This window comes from Narcine bancroftii, chromosome 2 (assembly GCF_036971445.1).
Source record: "Narcine bancroftii isolate sNarBan1 chromosome 2, sNarBan1.hap1, whole genome shotgun sequence".
NCBI classification, from domain to species: Eukaryota; Metazoa; Chordata; class Chondrichthyes; order Torpediniformes; family Narcinidae; genus Narcine; species Narcine bancroftii.
In genome coordinates, this window is record NC_091470.1 from 83396793 (window position 1) to 83416764 (window position 19972).

Sequence of the window (19972 nt, forward strand, 5' to 3'; positions counted from 1 at the left end):
GTTATTTAAATAAATCCTGTTTCAAGATCCCCTTAATCATATATTGAGTTCCAATAATGAGAAAATAACTCCTACTCAGACCTCTGCAAATAGAGCAAAAGAGGAAGCAAGATGAATTTTTACTTTTTTGATATGAATGAGTTTGATTCACCATGCCTCAAAGAAATGGAGAATGTGTAAACACAAATCAGTGATCCATCATACTGCATCTGGATTATCAATACAATCCACAGCTTATGTTTAGTTTCAAAGTTTTATAAATAGTTTCATTGAGTTATAAAAGGATGTGCAAAACATTGAACATTTGAAAGGAAAACTGGACTTTTAAGGAGAAAACAATTGAATTTTAATAGCCATGGAATTTTAAATAAACTTTCAAAGTAAAATTGCTTAAATATATAAACTCCAAACTATGCTTTAGCATATACATCATTAATCAGTTTCCAATTGTCTCTAATCCATAAATAATAAAATATCAACTTGATTCATTCCATTGTAAATTTCAAACAATTCAATTACAAATTTCAAACAACTGTTACGGATCAAAATGTGTGAGCTAAGAATTGTATTAACTCTGCATCATACTCCCCTCTCTTGTTCTTACTGCATTTATAAAATTCATCTTCATACCTCCTCAGAGTTGGATTGTCTCTCAGTGTCAAATAGGAAATTGGCCTTTATTCTTTTGAAGAAAGCTAGAAAGCCTATGTGATTGCAGACCCTAAACCCCTTCACACAAAAACATCATAAAATGGGTATATTTCACTCATAAAGTGGGGTGAGGATGCCAACACATTAATTTTACATTTATGATCTTATCTTAAATCTTTGAAGTCTTAGATACATTTGCTTTGAGATAATATCACCTGCCCTCCATCAGAATTATGCATCAGTGGGGGTATAATCTATGGGACTAACTCAGATAGACAACTTGGTCAGCGTGGATGACTCTACCCTGTTGAAACATGCCAATTTTCAACTGGGACCAGGATCTCTGTTACTACAATGAAAATTTCCAGATTCTTCTTTTATATGGAAAAGTAAGTACGCTGTCTTTAAAAAGTTTTTCCTCAAAATATTAAAAATAACAGAGGCTTGGCATTACCCAACTTTAGGTCTTATTAGATATGTTATTCATTAGGATCATCTAGGAGCTTTAAGATGGATTAATTTAGAAATTGACTAAGAGGTATCTTCTTCTTTCGATGCTTGGAGCACCTTTACCTTTCTCGCCTTTCAAATTGACAGATAGTTTTGTTATTAGACATACACTGAGAATTTGGCTTCAATTCAGAAAACATTTTTGGTACTATAGATTTTTATTAATTAGTCCTATTTTAGGTAATTCCTTATTTTTACCTTTGGTTCAACATATTGGTTACCATCAATGGTCAAATTTAGGGATCCAATCTTTTCAAGATTTTTTTACTGACCAAAATCTTGCTTCTTTTGATAAACAATTATCCACCAAATTTATAATACCTAAATATATTTTTTTTTGTTATTTACAGGTTAGGAACTTGAATTCTTTAATTTTAAGGTTCTCCCTGATATGATATAGAAGATTTATAATTTAAACCTGTTCACAAACAGTTGCTATCAGTTCTTTATGAACTATTTTTAAGATTTAGGGCTAGTTCCATGGATAGAATCAAAAAACTATGGGAACAAGATTTTCATCAGTTAATTTCTGAAACTACATGGAATTGTTTTCTGAAGCGAGTGCATTCATCCTCTCTTTGTGCTAAACATTCATTAATACAGTTTAAGGTAGACACCGGGCTCACTATTCCAAAGTCCAATTGGCTAAATTCTATTCTAATCTTTCTTCTAAATGTGATAAATGAAGAAGGTATCATATGTTCTGGTTATGTCCTTCTCTTTCCAATTTTTGGGAAGGAGTATTTTCTACCTTGTCTTCAGTTCTTAACATTACATTGACTCCAAATCCTTTTCTTGCTCTTTTTGGAATAAGTAGACCAACAGGTCTGATATTGACTGCTTCACAATCCCTTGTAGTTGCTTTTGCCTCCCTTAATGCTAGAGGGGCCATATGAATGAGAAAGAAAGATATTGTCTCTCCCACTCATACTCAATTGTTGTCCAATCCGATGGCATGTCTGCCTTTGGAAAAAAATTAGACATTCCACTACTGATATTAATCTTAATTTTGTTTCCTTATAGGATTCATAATTGCTTTCAAAATTTGTAACATTTGCTCTCTTTTGATTTTTTTTGCCCCCAGTGATGACCTTTTCTTTTTTTAATTAGGTCGTGGACTGTTTATGTTTAGCCAGTAGCCTCCAAAGGGAGGGGGTTGATGATTTAGTGTAGTTTTTTTTTCAATGCAACACCATTTTTATTATTATATGTGATTGTTAATAGTTTACATTATTATCACATTTACTTGATGAAACCAATAAAAGCATTGAAAAAGGAAAAAGAAAATTCCAGGTTCTCAACCCAAATATGGAATCTCTACTACTTCTTACTACAGCATATGAATTTTCAGTTTTGTTATAAATGTTAAACTGATTAGTTATAAAAAATTCAATCTTCTACATAGGGATTTACCACCTGATTGCAATTTTAAAATTTTATTTAATTTACACAGTAATGTTGCTGGACATCAAGAAGTAACTGAATATTTTAAACATACTCTAATATTACAACATATATTTGAATATTATATCAAAATGGTTACTTCCAGTTTGTTTTATTCTGAAATAAACTTGGAAGGGGAATGTAAACAAAAAATTATGAGCTACAACATTAATAACCAAGCAAAAAGAACATTGAATGTGGCATAAAGAAGGGACGAGGTTTACTTAAGATAGTACAGTGCAATCGACATAGCAATCCTTTTAGAAGAGCTTTCCACAACAACACTAGCTCCAACTCCTGAAACGCATCACTTTTGAGGAGGCTTTTCAAAACACACTTGCCTGAGTCAAACTGTCAAAAGTATGTCGGGTTCAAATCTTATGTTCTTCTTAATTATGTTTGTCAAACCAATTCAAATTAAAAGTTTTTTTGTGCATTGTCCTCTAGGTATTAATCAGAAATATACCAAACTAATTTTGACAATGACAATCTGTAATTCACTTCAATTTTATACTAAAGCATTAGTTGAAACCAGAAGAGGCCAGAGATTTAAGGATATGCCTGTTAAATTCGATGTCCTAAACTAATCCTACTGACAGAGACCATCATCATTCTAATATTTTGTCCATGTTGACAGCCACCTTGAACAAATATCCCAGATTCTCGTAAAATCCATTATATTATAGAATTAAAATGCTTAATTCCAGGAAATAAAGTTGTTGAAATACTGTATAAACAAGTGTTAGAAAAGCAAGTGAAATTAATGCAAAATTTGTGCTTTCTAATGATAGGGCCTGAGATGATAAAAGGTGACTAATTGTGCATGGTACTGGTATAAATTGAACCTATGGTTATATCCTGCCATAGAGGTTCTGTCAGTAACTTAAGTGATGTGAAAAGTTGAGCCAGGAAGCCGAGCATTTTGATTTCTTGTCTATATAATACCATCAGTCATGGATTTATTTCATTTTTCTTCAACCTGGAAAAGAAAGGTACAGGAGTGATAACATTAATTCACAAATTAGACCAGCTCCTGCAAATCATGTGATCACATCATCAGCAGATCATGTATCTGGAATATTTTAAGCAGCCTGTGATACAGTGTGGCTGTTCTCCCATGTAATGGGGTAAGGGACTCTTTGTGACAGAGCACTGCTTTCATCAAAAGTGTTCAGCAGATCTAAAAGTAAATGGGAAGCGGATACTGGGTTTATTTTTTCCGAAGATGATTGGTTAGATATCTGTTATGATAGTGTAACTAGATTGATAAATGCACGTTATGCAATGATTAGCTACAATTTTTTACATCAATTATACTTAACACCTGAAAAATTAAAAAAAGTATGGTTTTCATGAATCAGATTTGTGTTTTAGATGTGGTGATACGGTTGGGACTTTTTTTCATGCCGTTTGGTCATGTATACATATACAAACTTTTTGGAAGAAAATTCAATCATTTTTAGAATACCTGTATAAGATTAAAATACTTTTAGATCCGACAGTATTTTTATTGGGTAGATTGCAACCTCTGAAAGGCTTGGGATTAGATAAGTTTCAGCTTGCTTTTGTATATTTAGCTTTATCTGTAGCGAAAAAATGTATTGCTAGTACGTGGAAAAATACAAATATGATTGATATTAATAGATGGCATAATGAGATGAAATATTGTTTAATAATGGAAAAAATTATGTATGTTTCGCGTGATTATTATAAATTTTTATTAACAAGTGGCTGTTATTTTCAGAATATTTACATTTCAATTTACATTGATTAGATCTTAATATGTATATTTAATTTTTCTTTTTTCTTTCTTTATGGCTCTCTTTAGGAGAGTTGGCTGAAGGGGGGTTCTTTTCTTTTTTTCTATATATAAATAACGTTCATATTTATGGTTAATTGTTGCATATGTCATATATTATTTGTTTTTTGAACGAATAAATAAAGTTTTTTAAAAAAAGTGTTCAGCAACACTTGCTTGGATTTTATTTCTTAATCAAAAGTATGTCAAATGCTTGAAAGTAGTACAGCTTTAGCAAATAGTTTAGCCAGTGCCAAATAATTTCAGATTGAAAATTGGAAGTTGGAACTGACAAAGGACAAACTTAGTATTAAAGTACCAAACAGAAAACAGCCAGTTAATAACACCATCAGTATTAACAAACCATGCCCAAAACATCAATTCATAACTAAGCAATCAGCCATCTGCAGATTTAAAGATGACGTTAAAGGCCTATAAACTGTGGCAAAAAAATACATGATACTTAAAATTGAAGTAAACAGGAAAATATGCAGGTGCTGAGGCCTAATGTAAAATGTACGTAAAATTCTGGAGAAACTCAGCATATCATACAACATCCATGGGAAGTAACAGGCCTGAGCCCTTCAGTAGTGCTGAAAATTGGGCAGATGCCTGAATATAAAGGTGGAATGGAGGATGGGGAAGGGAAACCCAGGCTCCAAGTATCAATATTGACTTCTCCAATTTCATCTCTCTCTTTTTCCTCATTCCTTTGTCTCCCTTCCTTGTTCTCCACCCCTCCCTTTTTTCTTCCATCAGAGCTATCTTTCTTAGTCCTCTGCCTCCTCCCCATTTCTCAGCTTCTTTCTCTTCTACACTCCCACCTGGATCCATATCTTACCTATTATCTATAAGCTAGTGTTCTTCCTCCTTTCCTTTCTCTCCACCCCATCCCAAAACACTGAATGCCTATTACTTTCTATGCTGAGTTTCTCCAGCATTTTTGTATATACATTATACTTAAAATTTATTTTTAAAAATTGTGCCATTTCACACAATTCATTAATATTGACATTGACAGGGATAAAGTGCCACTGAGAGTTTGGTCCAAAGCAAGGCCTTTGACTAGTTTCTGCATGATAGATTAATCTGGAAGATCACTTAGGATCTAAGGGAATCTGGCCCATTGGATTCAAAATTGGCTGAGTGGAAGGAATCAGAGTGTAGCAGTGGTGGGATATCCTTTTGATGGTGGCTGCCAGATTCAGTGCTGGGCCCACTGTTTGCCATCTACATTCATGACTTGGAGAGCAATGTAATTAACATAATTAATAGATTTGTGGATGAAACAAAAATTATCAGTGTAGTGGACAGTGAGGAAGGTTACTCAAGTTTACAAGATCTCAATCAGTTGGAAAGATGGGCCCAGTAGTGACAAATGGAATTTAACTCTGAGAAGTGTGAGGTGTAGGCCTCTGGAGAATGTTGTAGATCAGATACTTTGGAGTACTGATGCATAGTTCCCTGAAAGTGACAACTCAGGTGAACAAGGTGCTGAAAAAGATAGTTGGCATCTTGCCTTCATTGTGTGGGATATTGAATACAAAAGGTGGGACATCATGATTCAGCCGTACAAGATACTGGTGAGACCACACTTTTAAAATTAAATTTAGACAACTACAGCACGGTAACAAGCCATTTCGGCCCATGAGTCTGTGCCTCCCAATTTACACCAAATTGACCTATACACCCGGTATGTTTTAAATGGTGGGAGGAAACCAGAGCCCCTGGGAAAAACCCACGCAGACACAGGGAAAATGTACAAACTCCTTTTGGACAGCGTAAGATTCGAACCCCAGCCCAGATCACTGGCGCAGTAAAGGCATTGCGCTAACTGCTATGCCAACTGTGCCACTTAGTTCTGATTGCCCAGCTATAGGAAGGACAACAATAAATTGGGTGCAGAAGATATTCACCAGGATATTGCTGGTACGAGAGGGCTTGACTTAAAAAGTTGGATACGCTAGGTATTTATTCCCTGGAGCATAGGAGTCAGAGATGTGATCTTATTGAGCTTCAAAAAAATCATGACCACTGATAAACTGAATGCTGACAGTCTTATTCCCAGGATAGAAGTTTGCAAGAGGGGAAAGATTTGAGGGGCAACATTTTCATTCAGTGGGTAGTCTATATATATGGAATGAGCTGCTAGAGGAAACTACAACATTCAAAAGACATTTGGACATGTATATGGATAGGAAGGTCTTCAAAGGATATCGACCAAATGCAGGGAAATTACACTGACCATCTTAGTCAGCATGGATGTTGAGCCGAAAACCCTGTTGGTGAATGATCCATGAGACAGGAATATACTTGCCACTTTATGGGTAGTTCTTTGCAGCAATGCAACATCAATGGAAGATTTGATCAAGAACAAGATTTGACAAAGACTTAGACTTGTTCTTTGGGCTAGTTTGTTCATTTTTTTTTATTTTTGTGTAATTTCAATTACTTGGATAGTAAACGGAAACTAGAAATTTTCAGTCTAGACCAGGGAAGATTAAGATGCTTTTTAACTTTTGGTGATCAAAGTCTTGAGAAGGTGATAAGGAGAAATGATCAGAAATACTTAAGAGCCACTGAGAGTTGAAAAGAACATTTTATGATGCACCAAATTGTTCATGGTCAAAAAGTGACTGATATTTGCTTTCAAAAGTATATCATGTGTGACAATAAAAGGAATTTTGAACCTCGATGGAAGTCAATTGCTTTTCCAGAAGCTTGCAAAGACTAGAAGAAAATTTCCCTAATCTTTTTCTTAACATGTTTTCTTTACCTTGCAAGGATTGTATAAAGAAAGGTGTGCTATACAATCAATTCACCACTGGAATGCTGCCATCCTGGGACCCCTTGTTGAAAGGTGCATGGAATCAAATCAATTTCCCCTCCTTACTTGCAGGGAAGTTGTTGATTTCTAGTCCATTTAGATTGCACTAAAAGCAAAGTTCAACAATTCTAGGTTCTGCCATTCCACTTGAAGCTATGGGAATGCTAAAGTACTGAGGCAGTCAAGGTACCAGGCTTTGGTGTCAAAGAAGGATGGAGTATAGAAGACAGAGGGTAGAGACTAAAAGGTTCATTGTGGCTACCTGTGCTCTCTGGTTATTATCCAGACAAGATAGTCATGGGCAGTTTGTTTCCAGTCATCAAGAAAGATTGTAAATTCCAGCAGCAAAACACATTCTGCTTAAAGAACTCAGTGGGCCAAGCAGCATCAGTGAAGAAAAAGAATGATCAATGTTTTGAGCTGAAGATTTTCATCAGAACTGAGAGAAGTTAGCACAGAAGCAATGTAAAGAGGAGAGGGTGTGAGGAGTGAGGTAGGGGCTCCACATGGGATTGAAGAACCAGGCAGCGGTGAAAAATGGGTGTCTCCAGTAAATTCCAGAGGGCCTTGTTTAATCTGGTTGATGAAACTACCATGTAATCCCTGGACCAGAGCTGGTTCATTAGTAACTTTGGGCCAATCTTTCAAGAAATGATGCTGTAATCAGTAAAGCCAATGAGCATCCAAGATTATCTACAATGTCTTAAGGATTTGATTCCTGACAATACATTGATCCCAATTTATATCAAATGTCTTTCTAAGTCAGTGGAAAGGAAAGTGCTCAGCTTTCTCTCTTGCTTTGTGCAGATAACTCAGGTGTCAGTAGTTAAGGACACAAGTTTAACTTTATATACGTTGCATTGAAAACCATTTCATCCAAATTCATACTTTTACAATTAGTAATTGTTCTTTCACCTATTACTTCTGCAAATCTGATCCAATCAACATAATGTCCTTTCAGTTAATGATAGGTTCTCAAATTGAGTTCTGCACCTGGAGCTACTAAGTGATTCAATTTTCAACACCTTTTGTAAAGTTGAAGATCCCATATCTACCATCTGTGTAGTCCCAGTCATAGTACATCTTGCCTCTTTTACCAGTCTGGACCTTGTACTGCTATCAAATATCCTCTTAACCTTGGCAAATGAAAACAGAGCTTTGGAATAATCCTTCAGATTGGAGGGATGTAACAAGTGGAGTACAATTAATTGTAAGGTTTCTAAATTTGCCATTGATGTGAAAATAGGTGGAAGGCCACATTGTGAAGAGGAGCTTGTAATTCTGCCATGGGACGTAGAGAAATTGAGTGCTTCAGTGAAAACACGACAAATAGAATTTAATGTGGGAGAGTGTGAGGTCATACACTTCAGTGTAAAGTCATGTCATCCAAATGGAGAGAGGCTGCAACCGACTGATGCTCAGATGGTGTTCTAGTGCATGAATCACAAAAAGGTTTGCAGGCATATCCAACAAGTCATGAAAAAAAACAAATGCCTTTATTGCAAAAGGGTTGGAATTTTAGGAAAGGTTTTGTTAACAGTTGTTCAGGATGTTGGTGAGACCACACCTGGAATTCTGCAAAACCTTTGGTGCCATTTACCTATAGCATTGGAGACAAGCCAAAGGAGATTCATTAGGTTCCTGGGGGTGAGAGGGTTGTCCTATCAAGAGAAGCTACACAGTATGGGTTTGTGTTCCTTGGAGGTTAGAAGAATGAGGGTGATCTGATTCAAACATGCATAATCCCAAGGGGAGGTTGACAGTGTGAATCTTTTCATCAGTGAGAGAGCCACAAGGGGATAGAGCAAAAAAATAGACAGAATTATCTGCCCTAGGGAATGGTAGAGTCTAGATATTGAATAGATTTCGGCTTGAGATATTATAAATATTTGAAAAAAACTATAGCATCCAAAAAAATTATGTTGCTGCCAGAGTTGCTGTGATAGCAACACAGCTGACAGTGTGGATCTGGGGAGAGTGAGGAGCTTTCATTGCACCTTGGCACAGGTGACAATAAACTTGAACTGAACAGAATACAATTGAAACCTTTTTTCAACAATTAAGGATGTTTTTGAGACAATAACTGGACCATTGGGTACAAGTTTATTGTATCTGATTGTACAAGTACAACCCGACAAAACCGCGTTCTCCGGTCCTCGGTGCAAAACACGCAGACGCACGACCACATATCACACACATACAATCAAACAATACACATGCAGGATAAGTACTTTATTTATAAAAATAAATAAATAGATAGATACTATTTTGTACAAATGAGAGTCTCAGATGGTCAGTGTGAGCAGACCCTTTGGTCATTCAGCACTCTCACTGCCCGTGGGAAGAAGCTGTTTCTCAGCCTGGTGGTGTTGGCTCTGACCTCTTCCCTGACAGGAGCAGTTGAAAGATGCTGCGTGCAGGGTGGAAGGGGTCCTCAATGATTTTGTGTGCCCTCTTCAGACAACAATCCTGGAAGATCACATTGATGGGGGTAGGGAGTCTCAGGCCTGGGCTCCCCACCAAGGAGACACTTGGGATACAGATATTCTAGGAAAGGTTGATCAAACTGAATACCAGGACAGCAGTTTTGTTGTATGGAAAGAGATTTTTTGCCATCTAGCATTGCTGAGTAGGCTTGCATTCATTGCTCATCCCTGTCTTTGAAAAGGTGACGGTGAATCATCTTCCTACACTCCTGCAGTCCTCTTGGCAAAAGTGCTCCTACAGTACTGTTGGGAGGGAGTTCCAGGATTTAGACCCAACAATGATGGAACCAAGAATAAACTTCAAAGTCAGGACGGTAGTAAACCTGTAGGTGAGAGTGATGGCTTCCTCTTTGACTGCTGTTCTTGTTCTTTCTTGGCAGGTTGGGGAAAATCTGTTTGTGATAGTACAGATCTATCACCAATGTACATAGTGTATATAGTTACTGTATCTAGACTGTGCTTACAGCGATTGGCTGAGAGCTAAGCCACACCTATTGTCTGGGCATTAAAGGGTTGTGTCCCTAGCCAGGTCGGATCATTCCGGACTGGTCGGCCACCTGTGAAGAGCTCCTGTCTTTTGCTAATAAAAGCCTTGGTTTGGATCAACAAGTCTTTGGTTCTTTCGACGAGCTCTACAATTTTATTATCAAAAAAGAATTTTTTTTGAAAGGGATGGAGCATTTAACTCGGCCAGAAAAACTTGATATCGACCCACAGTCAGCTACAGCCTTCAAAGCCTTTAACTTCTGGCTGCTGAACTTTGAAAACTTCCTGAGATTCATTGAGGTGGAGGAGGATAACCAGCGTCTAACAGCATTGCTGTCTATGGTGTCCTTGAGAGTCTACGAGAACATCCAGGATGAGACCACTTACACCGCAGCCATAAAGGTACTGAAAGAACTGTATAATCAACTGGTGAACAGAGTTCATGCCCGGATCATGCTTGCTTCGAGGAAGCAACAGCCCAGCGAGTCCAGCAGGGCATATTTACAAGTATTAAAGGCATTGGGCAAGGACTGTAACTGTGTGGAGAAAACTGCTGCCGAGATCACAAACGATCTCATCCGGGATGCCTATGTGGCCGGGCTCCGATCGAATGAAGTGAGGCTGCGCTTGCTCGAGCAAGGGGTAGAAAAACTAGAGGACATGGCCCGGATTGCAATCGCAATGGAGGATGCAGCCTTAAAGTCCACCGAGTTCTCTAGGGACTGGACCCCTCGTTCTGATGTGAGTAGAGTGCCCTTCTACCCTACCACCCCCCGAGATACTGACGGCCTGTCGGCTGCTGCTACACTGCCCCCTGCGAACACAAAATGTTATTTCTGCGGGAGGGACAAGCACAGCAGGTCCCAGTGCCCAGCAAGAAAAGCCAGGTGCCAGAAGTGCCTTAAAAAGGGCCACTTTGCTGCAGTCTGTAGGTCTAAAATGGCCGCCAGCAAACACAGTGCCTCGTGTGAAGCCCAATCGCCGCTATCCCATTCAAACTCTTCTTCCCCAGAGCTCTCGTCCAATGAGAGCGAGGGCTCCCCTGCACGGCAACGCCTGACGTCACGGAGATGCCGAACCCGGAAGGGGCAGCCCACCCTCGCAACCATGGTGTTGGCCCGCCTCTCGCCCCCGTGCGGAACACTCGACGCTACCGCTGCTGCTGCCGCCGCCACAGACACCCCGGGGCCGACGCTACTGCCGCCGCCACAGACACCCCGGGGCCGACGCTACCGCCGCTGCTGCCTCTGCCACAGCCACCCCCGCGGCCAACCAAGTACTCACCCTAGCGTCCATCGCCGACGACCGCCGGGGCCCGACCGCCACGACCGCCGACCTACCCACCGCCAACCGCAAGCAACTACAAACCCCACTACTTACCATTCACCCGCCAACGCCACCACAACAGCACTTCCGGGAGGTCTTCCAACCTGCTCCTCGAGCGTTGACTACGTCATCCCGTTGCGTGACGTCATCCCGTTGCGTGACGTCATCGCACAAAACTCCCCTGTCAACTGCTTCAATAACACTAAACCAGCAATGCTCTCATTCCCTCACCAGAGCAATGGAACTGATTAAAGTGCATGGACACTACACCAATTGCTTATTTGACTCTGGGTCAACTGACAGTTTTATCCAGTCAGATCTGGCTCTCCATTGGGGACTTGACATTATCCCCACTACCCAGAAGATTTCATTAGCGACGAGGTCACACTCGACTGGGATAAAGGGGTATTGCATCGCCACGCTGGAAGTACAGGGCGTAACGGTCACCCACTTCAAATTATTCGTCCTTCCCCAATTGTGCGCCCCAGTGTTGCTGGGATTAGACTTCCAGTGTCAGTTCCAAACGGTGTCCCTACACTTTGGGGGACCCCACGCCCCCCTCTCGGTCTGCCATCGCCCCACCCCCGAAGCACGCGAGCAACCCGCTCCCGTGCCCCGGGGCCAATCCTGCGGCCTTTCCACACTCCGGATTGCCCCGCCAGCACTCTTCGCAAACCTCACCCCTGGCTGGAAGCCTGTGGCCACCAAAAGTCGGCAATATAGTTACGAAAACAGGCAATTCATTAGGAGTGAGGTGCATAGATTGCTGGATGAGGGCATCATTGAACCCAGTTCAAGCCCCTGGAGAGCCCAGGTGGTGGTTGTCAAGAACGGGGAAAAACTACGGATGGTGGTCGACTATAGCCATTAACCGCTTCACGCTCCTGGATGCGTACCCCCTGCCACGCATCACGGATGTGGTGAACCAGATCCCCCAATACCGCATTTTCTCCACTATTGACCTACGTTCAGCCTACCACCAGCTCCCGATCCGCTGCGAGGACCGACCATTCACGGCCTTTGAAGCAAATGGGCGGCTATATCAATTTCTCAGGGTACCATTCGGGGTCACGAATGGTGTCGCAGTCTTCCAGCGGGAAATGGACTGGATGGTGGACCAGAATGGGCTAACTGCTACCTTCCCATATCTGGACAATATCACCATCTGCGGCCACGACATGCAGGACCACGACGCCAACCTAGACAAATTTCTTCAAACTGCCCGTCGGCTGAACCTGACTTACAATTTGGACAAGTGTGTCTTCCGGACCACACGACTCGCTATTCTAGGTTGTGTGGTGGAGAACGGGATAGTCATGCCAGATCCTGACCGCATGCGTCCCCTAATGGACTTACCCCCCCAACATACCCAGAAAGCTCTCAAACGCTGCCTGGGCCTTTTCTCGTATTACGCCCAATGGGTTCCACACTACGCCGACAAAGCGCGTCCTCTTATCAAGACCACCTCCTTTCCCCTCTCAACCGAAGCCACACCGGCTTTCGATCGAATCAAATCCGACATCACTGCTGCGACGCTGCACGCGATCGATGAGTCTGTCCCATTTCAAGTCGAGAGCGATGCATCCGACTTCGCCCTGGCAGCCACCTTGAACCAGGCCGGTCGGCCTGTAGCCTTCTTCTCCAGAACCCTCCAGGGTCCGGAGAGTAGATACTCCTTGATCGAGAAGGAGGCCCAGGCCATAGTTGAAGCGGTGCGTCGTTGGAGACATTACCTCACCGGGAGGCGCTTTACACTGTTGACTGATCAACGCGCGGTCTCCTTCATGTTCAGCAACACCCAGCGTGGTAAGATAAAAAACGACAAAAACGCCAGATGCAGAATCGAACTCTCCACCTTTAACTATGACATCCTGTACCGGCCTGGTAAGCTCAACGACCCGCCTGACGCGCTCTCCAGGGGCACGTGCGCCAGCATACAGATGGACAGACTACAGAAACTCCATGAGGCGCTCTGTCATCCAGGGGTCACTAGGTTTGCTCACTTTGTCAAGGCGCGCAACCTACCCTACACAGTCGAGGAGATCCGCTCCATGATCCGAGCCTGTTCGGTGTGCGCTGAATGCAAGCCCCACTTCTTCCGTCCAGATAACTCCCACGTTATCAAAGCCACCCGCCACTTCGAGCGTCTTAGCGTAGACTTTAAGGGGCCCCTACCGTCGACCAACCGTAATACCTACATCCTTACAGCCATCGACGAGTACTACCGCTTCCCATTCGCTGTGGCCTGCCCAGACACCACTGCCACCTCAGTGATACAGGCCCTTCACAGTATTTTCACCATCTTCGGGTACCCCAATTCCATCCACAGTGATAGGGGGTCCTCATTCATGAGCGCAGAGCTGCGACAGTACCTTCTGGAGTGTGGTATTGCTTCAAGCAGCACCACGAGCTATAACCCACGCGGTAATGGCCAGGTCGAGAGGGAGAATGCCACCATATGGAGAGCGGTTACACTGGCTCTCCGGTCTTAAAGGTCTCCCCACCTCTCACTGGCAGGAGGTTCTCACTAGTGCCTTACACTCCATCCGCTCCCTCCTATGTACTGCAACAAATGCCACCCCCCACGAAAGGATGTTCCTTTTCCCGAGGAAATCTGAATCAGGAACCACTGTACCAGCATGGCTCACCGTCCCTGGCTCCGTCCTTTTGGGATGCCACGTCTGGCACTCAAAGAACGACCCCTTGGTCGACCGAGTGACTCTACTCCACGCGAACGCATATTACGCCTACGTTGAGTTCCCAGACGGGCGGGAGGACACTGTTTCGGTGTGGGACCTAGCTCAGGACGCGGTAGACCCAGCAAACCCCCCCAACCCAACCTTCCCCAACTCTTTATTCCCCAGGCCCCGTGGCGCAACAGAAGGACCAACAGAACCCCAATGACCCGGACCACCCTGCCGACAACACGACTGGGGAATTGAGCGACGGAGCAGTCGCACCCGACGAGCCCGCTGGCGACACCACTCCAGCGACCCCAATCCCGGCATCACGGCGGTCACGCCGGATGGTCAGACCCCCTGACCGCTACAGTCCTTGACCTACCCCTTCCTTTCATTCTCTCCCACGTTTTTGTTTTTTTTTCCCAGGGTCAGTTCTCCAAGAAGGGGTGAATGTGATAGTACAGATCTATCACCAACGTACATAGTGTATATAGTTACTGTATCTAGACTGTGCTTACAGCGATTGGCTGAGAGCTAAGCCACACCTATTGTCTGGGCCTTAAAGGGTTGTGTCCCTAGCCAGGTCGGATCATTCCGGACTGGTCGGCCACCTGTGAAGAGCTCCTGTCTTTTGCTAATAAAAGCCTTGGTTTGGATCAACAAGTCTTTGGTTCTTTCGACGAGCTCTACACTGTTGAAGTAGTGTGGATAAGAAAATGCAAACCATTTGGCAGATGGTACTTGCTGCAACTTCTATTGATGGATAAAGGGAATAATTTAGGTGGTCGATTGCCTGCTGATCAAGGAAGTTGTTTTATCCTGGTTAGCATTGAGTTGTTGGTGCCATATTCATTCAGGCAAGTGGAGAATGTTTTGTCATGCTCTTGACATGTCTTGTAGGGGTGTAAGGAGGTGAGGCATTCTCCAGTAAATACCCAGAATCTGATCTGCTCTTTAGCCATAATATTTATGTACCAATGAGTCTCTGGCCAATGGTGACCTACAGGCTGCAGAAAGGAAACAAGGGGCCATGGATTAGTGTACTGAGATAAATGAGGGGCCATAATCTTACAAGGTGGTACAGTTGGTGTAGTGGTTAGTGCAACGCCTTTACGGTGTCTGCAATTGGGACTGGACTAGGGTTCGAATCCCATGCTGTCTGTAAGGAGTTTGTATGTTTTCGCCGTGTCTGCGTGGGTTTTCTCTGTGGGCTCCACTTTCCTCCCTCCATAAAAAAATGTACTCGGGGTGTAGGTTAATTGGGTATAAATTGGGCGTCACAGACTTGTGAGCCAAAATGGCCTGTTACCACGCTGTATTTCTAAATTTAAAATCAGAATGACAGAGCAGACTTGAGGGGACAAAAAGCCTACCTCAGATTATGTTTCTCATGACCATGTTTAGAAGAAGGGAGCAAACGTGAAAGCAAGTTGCCTTGAACATAAAGAAACTGCTCAGGGATATTAGGTGGGATAAGTAAGTGGCCAACAATAAGGCAGATGGAGTATAACAAGGGGAGTGTGATCTTGCCCATTGTGGAAGGCAGAGTAGAAAAGCAGAATATTGTATTAACTAACAGAGATTCGGGTCTGCTTGGAGACAGAGGGATCTGGGTGCCCCTAACAACAAGACACAGAAGTTAGTACAAATGTACAACAAGTAATTAGTATGCCTAATAGAATATTGGTCTTAGTCAATAAGACATGGGGGAGATGTGGTTGCACTGTAGGCAATTTGGAAAAATCATAAACTTTGAACCTATGCACATTTGAATTCAGCCATGCATTGATCTGAAGATAGGGTTTTGAAGGGTCGAGTCAGGGTTGATGCTAAGGTTTTTCCCTTGTGAGGGAATCTAGAGCTAGGTTTTTAATGAGTATGGGATATTGGCAGAAAGGTGTAGCTGAGTCCGGAATCAAATTAGCTGGAGAAATAAACCCCATAAAATGTAGAACATTGCAGCACAGGAACAGGCACTTCAGCCCACAATGGCTGTGCCCATCATCCCATCTGACTACACATGATCTATATCCCTTCGTTTCTTGTATGTTCATGTCCCTGTCCTCTTAAACATCATTAACATATCTGCTTCTTCCAACCCCACTACCGTGACATGTTCCACACCTTTGGAGAATAAAACGTCTCATACATCTGCTTTAAACTTTCTCCTTCTCACCCTCAAGATTCTTCTTCTAGTATTTGATATTTCTGCTCTCAGAAAAGGAATCCATCTACCCTATCTTCTCCTCTCATAATTTTATATTCTTATATCAAGTCTCCCCTCAGCTTCCGATGCTTTGGAAGAAACAATCCAAGTTTGTCCAACCTCTCCTTTTAGCTAATACTCTCTAATCCATGCAACATCCTGGTGAATCTCTTCTGGACCCTCTTGAAAGGCTCCACATCTCCCTGTAAATTAATGTAAGACTTAGGAATAGAATTAGGCCACTTGGCCTATCATGTCTGTTCTGCCATTCAAATGATGGCTGACGTATTTTTCCTTCTAATTCCATTCTCTTGCTTTCTTCTCATAACCTTTGACACCCTTTCAAGAACCTATCAACTTCTATTTTAAATATACCTAGTGACTTGGCCTCCACAACAGTCTGTGGCAACGAATTCCACAGATTTAACACCTGCCAGCTGAAAAAATTTCTCCTCATCTCTGTTCAGAAGGAATGTCCTTTTTTTCCTGAGACTATGCATTCCAGTCCTAGACACTAATGACTGGAAGCATTCTCTCCATCCACTCCTTTCAATATTTGGTATATTTCAATGAGATTTCCCCTCATTCTTCCAAACTCCAGCAAGTACAGGCCCAGAACCATCAAATGCCCATTATAGTTGACTCTCTCATACCTGGGATCGTTTTCGTAAACCTCTGTAGCCTCTCCAATGCCAGCACATCCTTCTTTAGATTCTTGGCCAAAAGCTGATTGCAATATTTCAAATGTGTTCTGATCAAAGTTTTATACAGCTACAACATGATCTTATTGAAGGGTAGCATTGGCTTGAGCAGCTACTTGAGTGATCCCTGCTCCTATTCCTATTTTTAGCTGCAATCCTGTTCAGTCTCATCCCACTTTCCCCTCAGTTCAAATGGCACAAATTACTGGATGCAACCCCTGACCGAACAAGGACAATTAGTCATCCTAATCAACCACAATTCAATTGACTAGAACAAGGTTCGAGAAATGAATGGTTCAGCCCTGTCTCATCATTTGACTGTAATATGATTATCTCTGTGGCATCTTACTAAGAATCAACATCTTTGTAAGAGGAAGGGAAAGATGATAATTAGCACATTAAATTATTTTTTATTATTAATTTATCACTGACCAACATTTCTTATTCCTAAATGCTTCTAGAAAGAGAAGTGTAGTCAGAAGTGTATAATTACGGTACTACTTCTGCATTCAACCCAAAAAAATGCTTTAAGGTGCTTTGCCGTAATTTTATATTTCAAAGGGGTAATGTCCAAGTAGGTTTCAACCTGTAAGTGTACTGGCTTGGTCATCTTTACATCTTCAATAATTATATTTTAATCCCTGTGTTTCTGAGTTGTTCTGCAGCTAGAAATACCACTATGGTACTTCAGTAACCGGTCTCGGCTAAATAAACATGCAAGAGAGCACAAATTATAAATTGGGACCATGTAAAAATTAAATATCAGGACAATTCTCTGCAAAAGTATTTTTCTTAGTCATACCATCATTCCAATCATAGTCTTGATAATGTCTAAAGCGGCAGCATCATGCGGAATCTTTGTACTTGGCTTCAAAGCAACTGCTGAAATGCCTGACATTTCTAAAGAAAGACAAAATTGCATGTAAATATACACGAGACAAATGGTTGATGCCCTTCCAAAATAACCCCATGCAGCTGAAACAATTAGAATATGAGTGAAAGACTATCAAGAACTTTTTTTCTGAAAATTGAGCAGCTCTGACATGAACAACCTTCATTACCCCTGAGAAAGTGATAGGATGTGCCCTCTTAAACCACTGCAGTCTGCCCAGTGAAATTATTCCTGAAGTGGGATAGTCGGCAAGGGGTGTGACTTGGGATGGTACTCTGAAGTTAACAATGTTCGCAGCAGGTAATGTTTCTGGGTTTGGGAAATATTGTCAAGAAACTATGGCAATTTCTTCTATTGCATATTTTAGATGGTAAACACCACAGGCACAATGTCTATTTCTGGAGACAGAGAATGCATAAGATGGTGGATTGTGTTACAATCAAGTCAACTGCTTTGTCTTGGATGTTGTTGAGCTTCTCGCTCTCAGCCTGGTCAAGAGCACACTCTTGTCTTGAGTCTTGTAGATGTGGAATCAGAAACGAATTCAGAGTTTTGAACTTGCTCTTCTGACCACAGTATGTTCTGGTTGTTCCCTGTAAGTTTCTGATTAATGTTGAGCCCTGGATGTTGAGGGTTGGTGATTCAACATGAGTAACGCCACTGAACATCAACAAGAGGTGGTGCAATTCCCTCGTTTACTGGATGTGGCCACTAACTGCGGTTTAAGGGCTTCAAAAGTTACTTGATACTTTTTTGGTCCACACCCAAAATTTGTCAATGTCTTGCCAAGTGCAGGCATAGTCTGATTCATTATGTGAGGTTACTACTGGTGCAGAAATCATCCCTTTCACTGGAACAGAAATTTCTGAATATTCTCAATATCACATTATATCAGTCATCATGTGAGAGTTATGGAAGAAACAACAATTTAACATCACTCTCTTTTTCTGATCTAGAAAGTACTGGCCAGTGGCACAGAATTCTATTGCAGTTAAAATAAAATGTATACAGCTTTCTACATCTGAATATATATTTTGTTTTCTAATTGTATACTTCCTTTGTGTCGTGATTGTAATTTGTAACAGTAGCAAGTAATTAAAGTGAATTCAGCAATTCCATCCTGGATCAACATCAGAAAATGAACATAAAAATTATTGTTCAGTGAATATTTATCAGGTAAGGCACCTTATATTTTATATTTTATCTTATATTTTGATTTCACAGTGTTGACATCTCTGATATTGAACATCAAACTACCCAGCTGTAAATAAAGCAAGTCCTCAACTGCAGATCCTAGCAACAGAGAAGCAAAGGACTAGAAAGGGTAACTAAAAAATTCAGAAATGCCAACATCTCAAACAGAACAAGTTCTCTGAATGAGCATGGGCTTTTCTCAACCCAAACACAAAGTTTTAAAACTGCACCTTTTCGAAGAGCTAAATAAGAAAAAAAAATATTGTCTTAATTTGCTGATATAAAATGGATAATCCTTCAAATTGTATGGAAACATACACTATCATGTGGTTGCAAATCCTTTTCAGCAACTTAACAAAGTAGGGAGAGAAAGGAAATAAAATTAGCTGTGACCCACCAACCTTTGAATTAACCCATCTTCTGCAAAGAGTTTTAGGTGAAGAGGAATACATTAAAGTGAACATTGAAAAGCTTCTATTGACAATTTCCATTTCTCTCAAATCAGTGCTATCAAATTTGAGGTAAATTTTCAAACTGTTTATTTACAAGATAATTTCCAAATTATTTAAAGATTATTAAATAGTATCCTACTTATTAAAATATGTTTCCTCTCCCATTATCACTGTAAAGAATATAAAATCAAACATAGCAGTACAAAAGATTGAATGCAAGTCACTTCAAGAGTAAATATAATTTATATAATTTTAGAGGTAGTTTACAAATAATGTTTCACTGCCTATAAAATTGCTGGTATTCCCTGACCAAATAATA

General features: G+C 41.2%; 1 protein-coding gene across 7 annotated transcripts in view; it reads right to left on the reverse strand.

Annotated features, from left to right (window-relative positions):
* Positions 1-369: 369 nt before the first annotated feature.
* LOC138753842 (coiled-coil domain-containing protein 9-like) overlaps positions 370-19972 on the reverse strand; it is a 299921-nt gene continuing 280318 nt past the window's right edge. For 5 of the 7 annotated variants that reach the window (XM_069917295.1, XM_069917298.1, XM_069917301.1 and 2 more), the window contains 2 exons: positions 17918-18015; positions 370-3583 (listed from right to left, as the gene is read on the reverse strand). In XM_069917295.1, coding sequence (XP_069773396.1) covers positions 17986-18015 — 30 coding nt within the window. In that variant the 3' untranslated portion in view covers positions 370-3583; positions 17918-17985. Of the gene's footprint in view, positions 3584-17917; positions 18016-19972 lie in introns of those variants that run through there. The other 2 variants (XM_069917297.1, XM_069917299.1) reach the window with 1 other exon arrangement.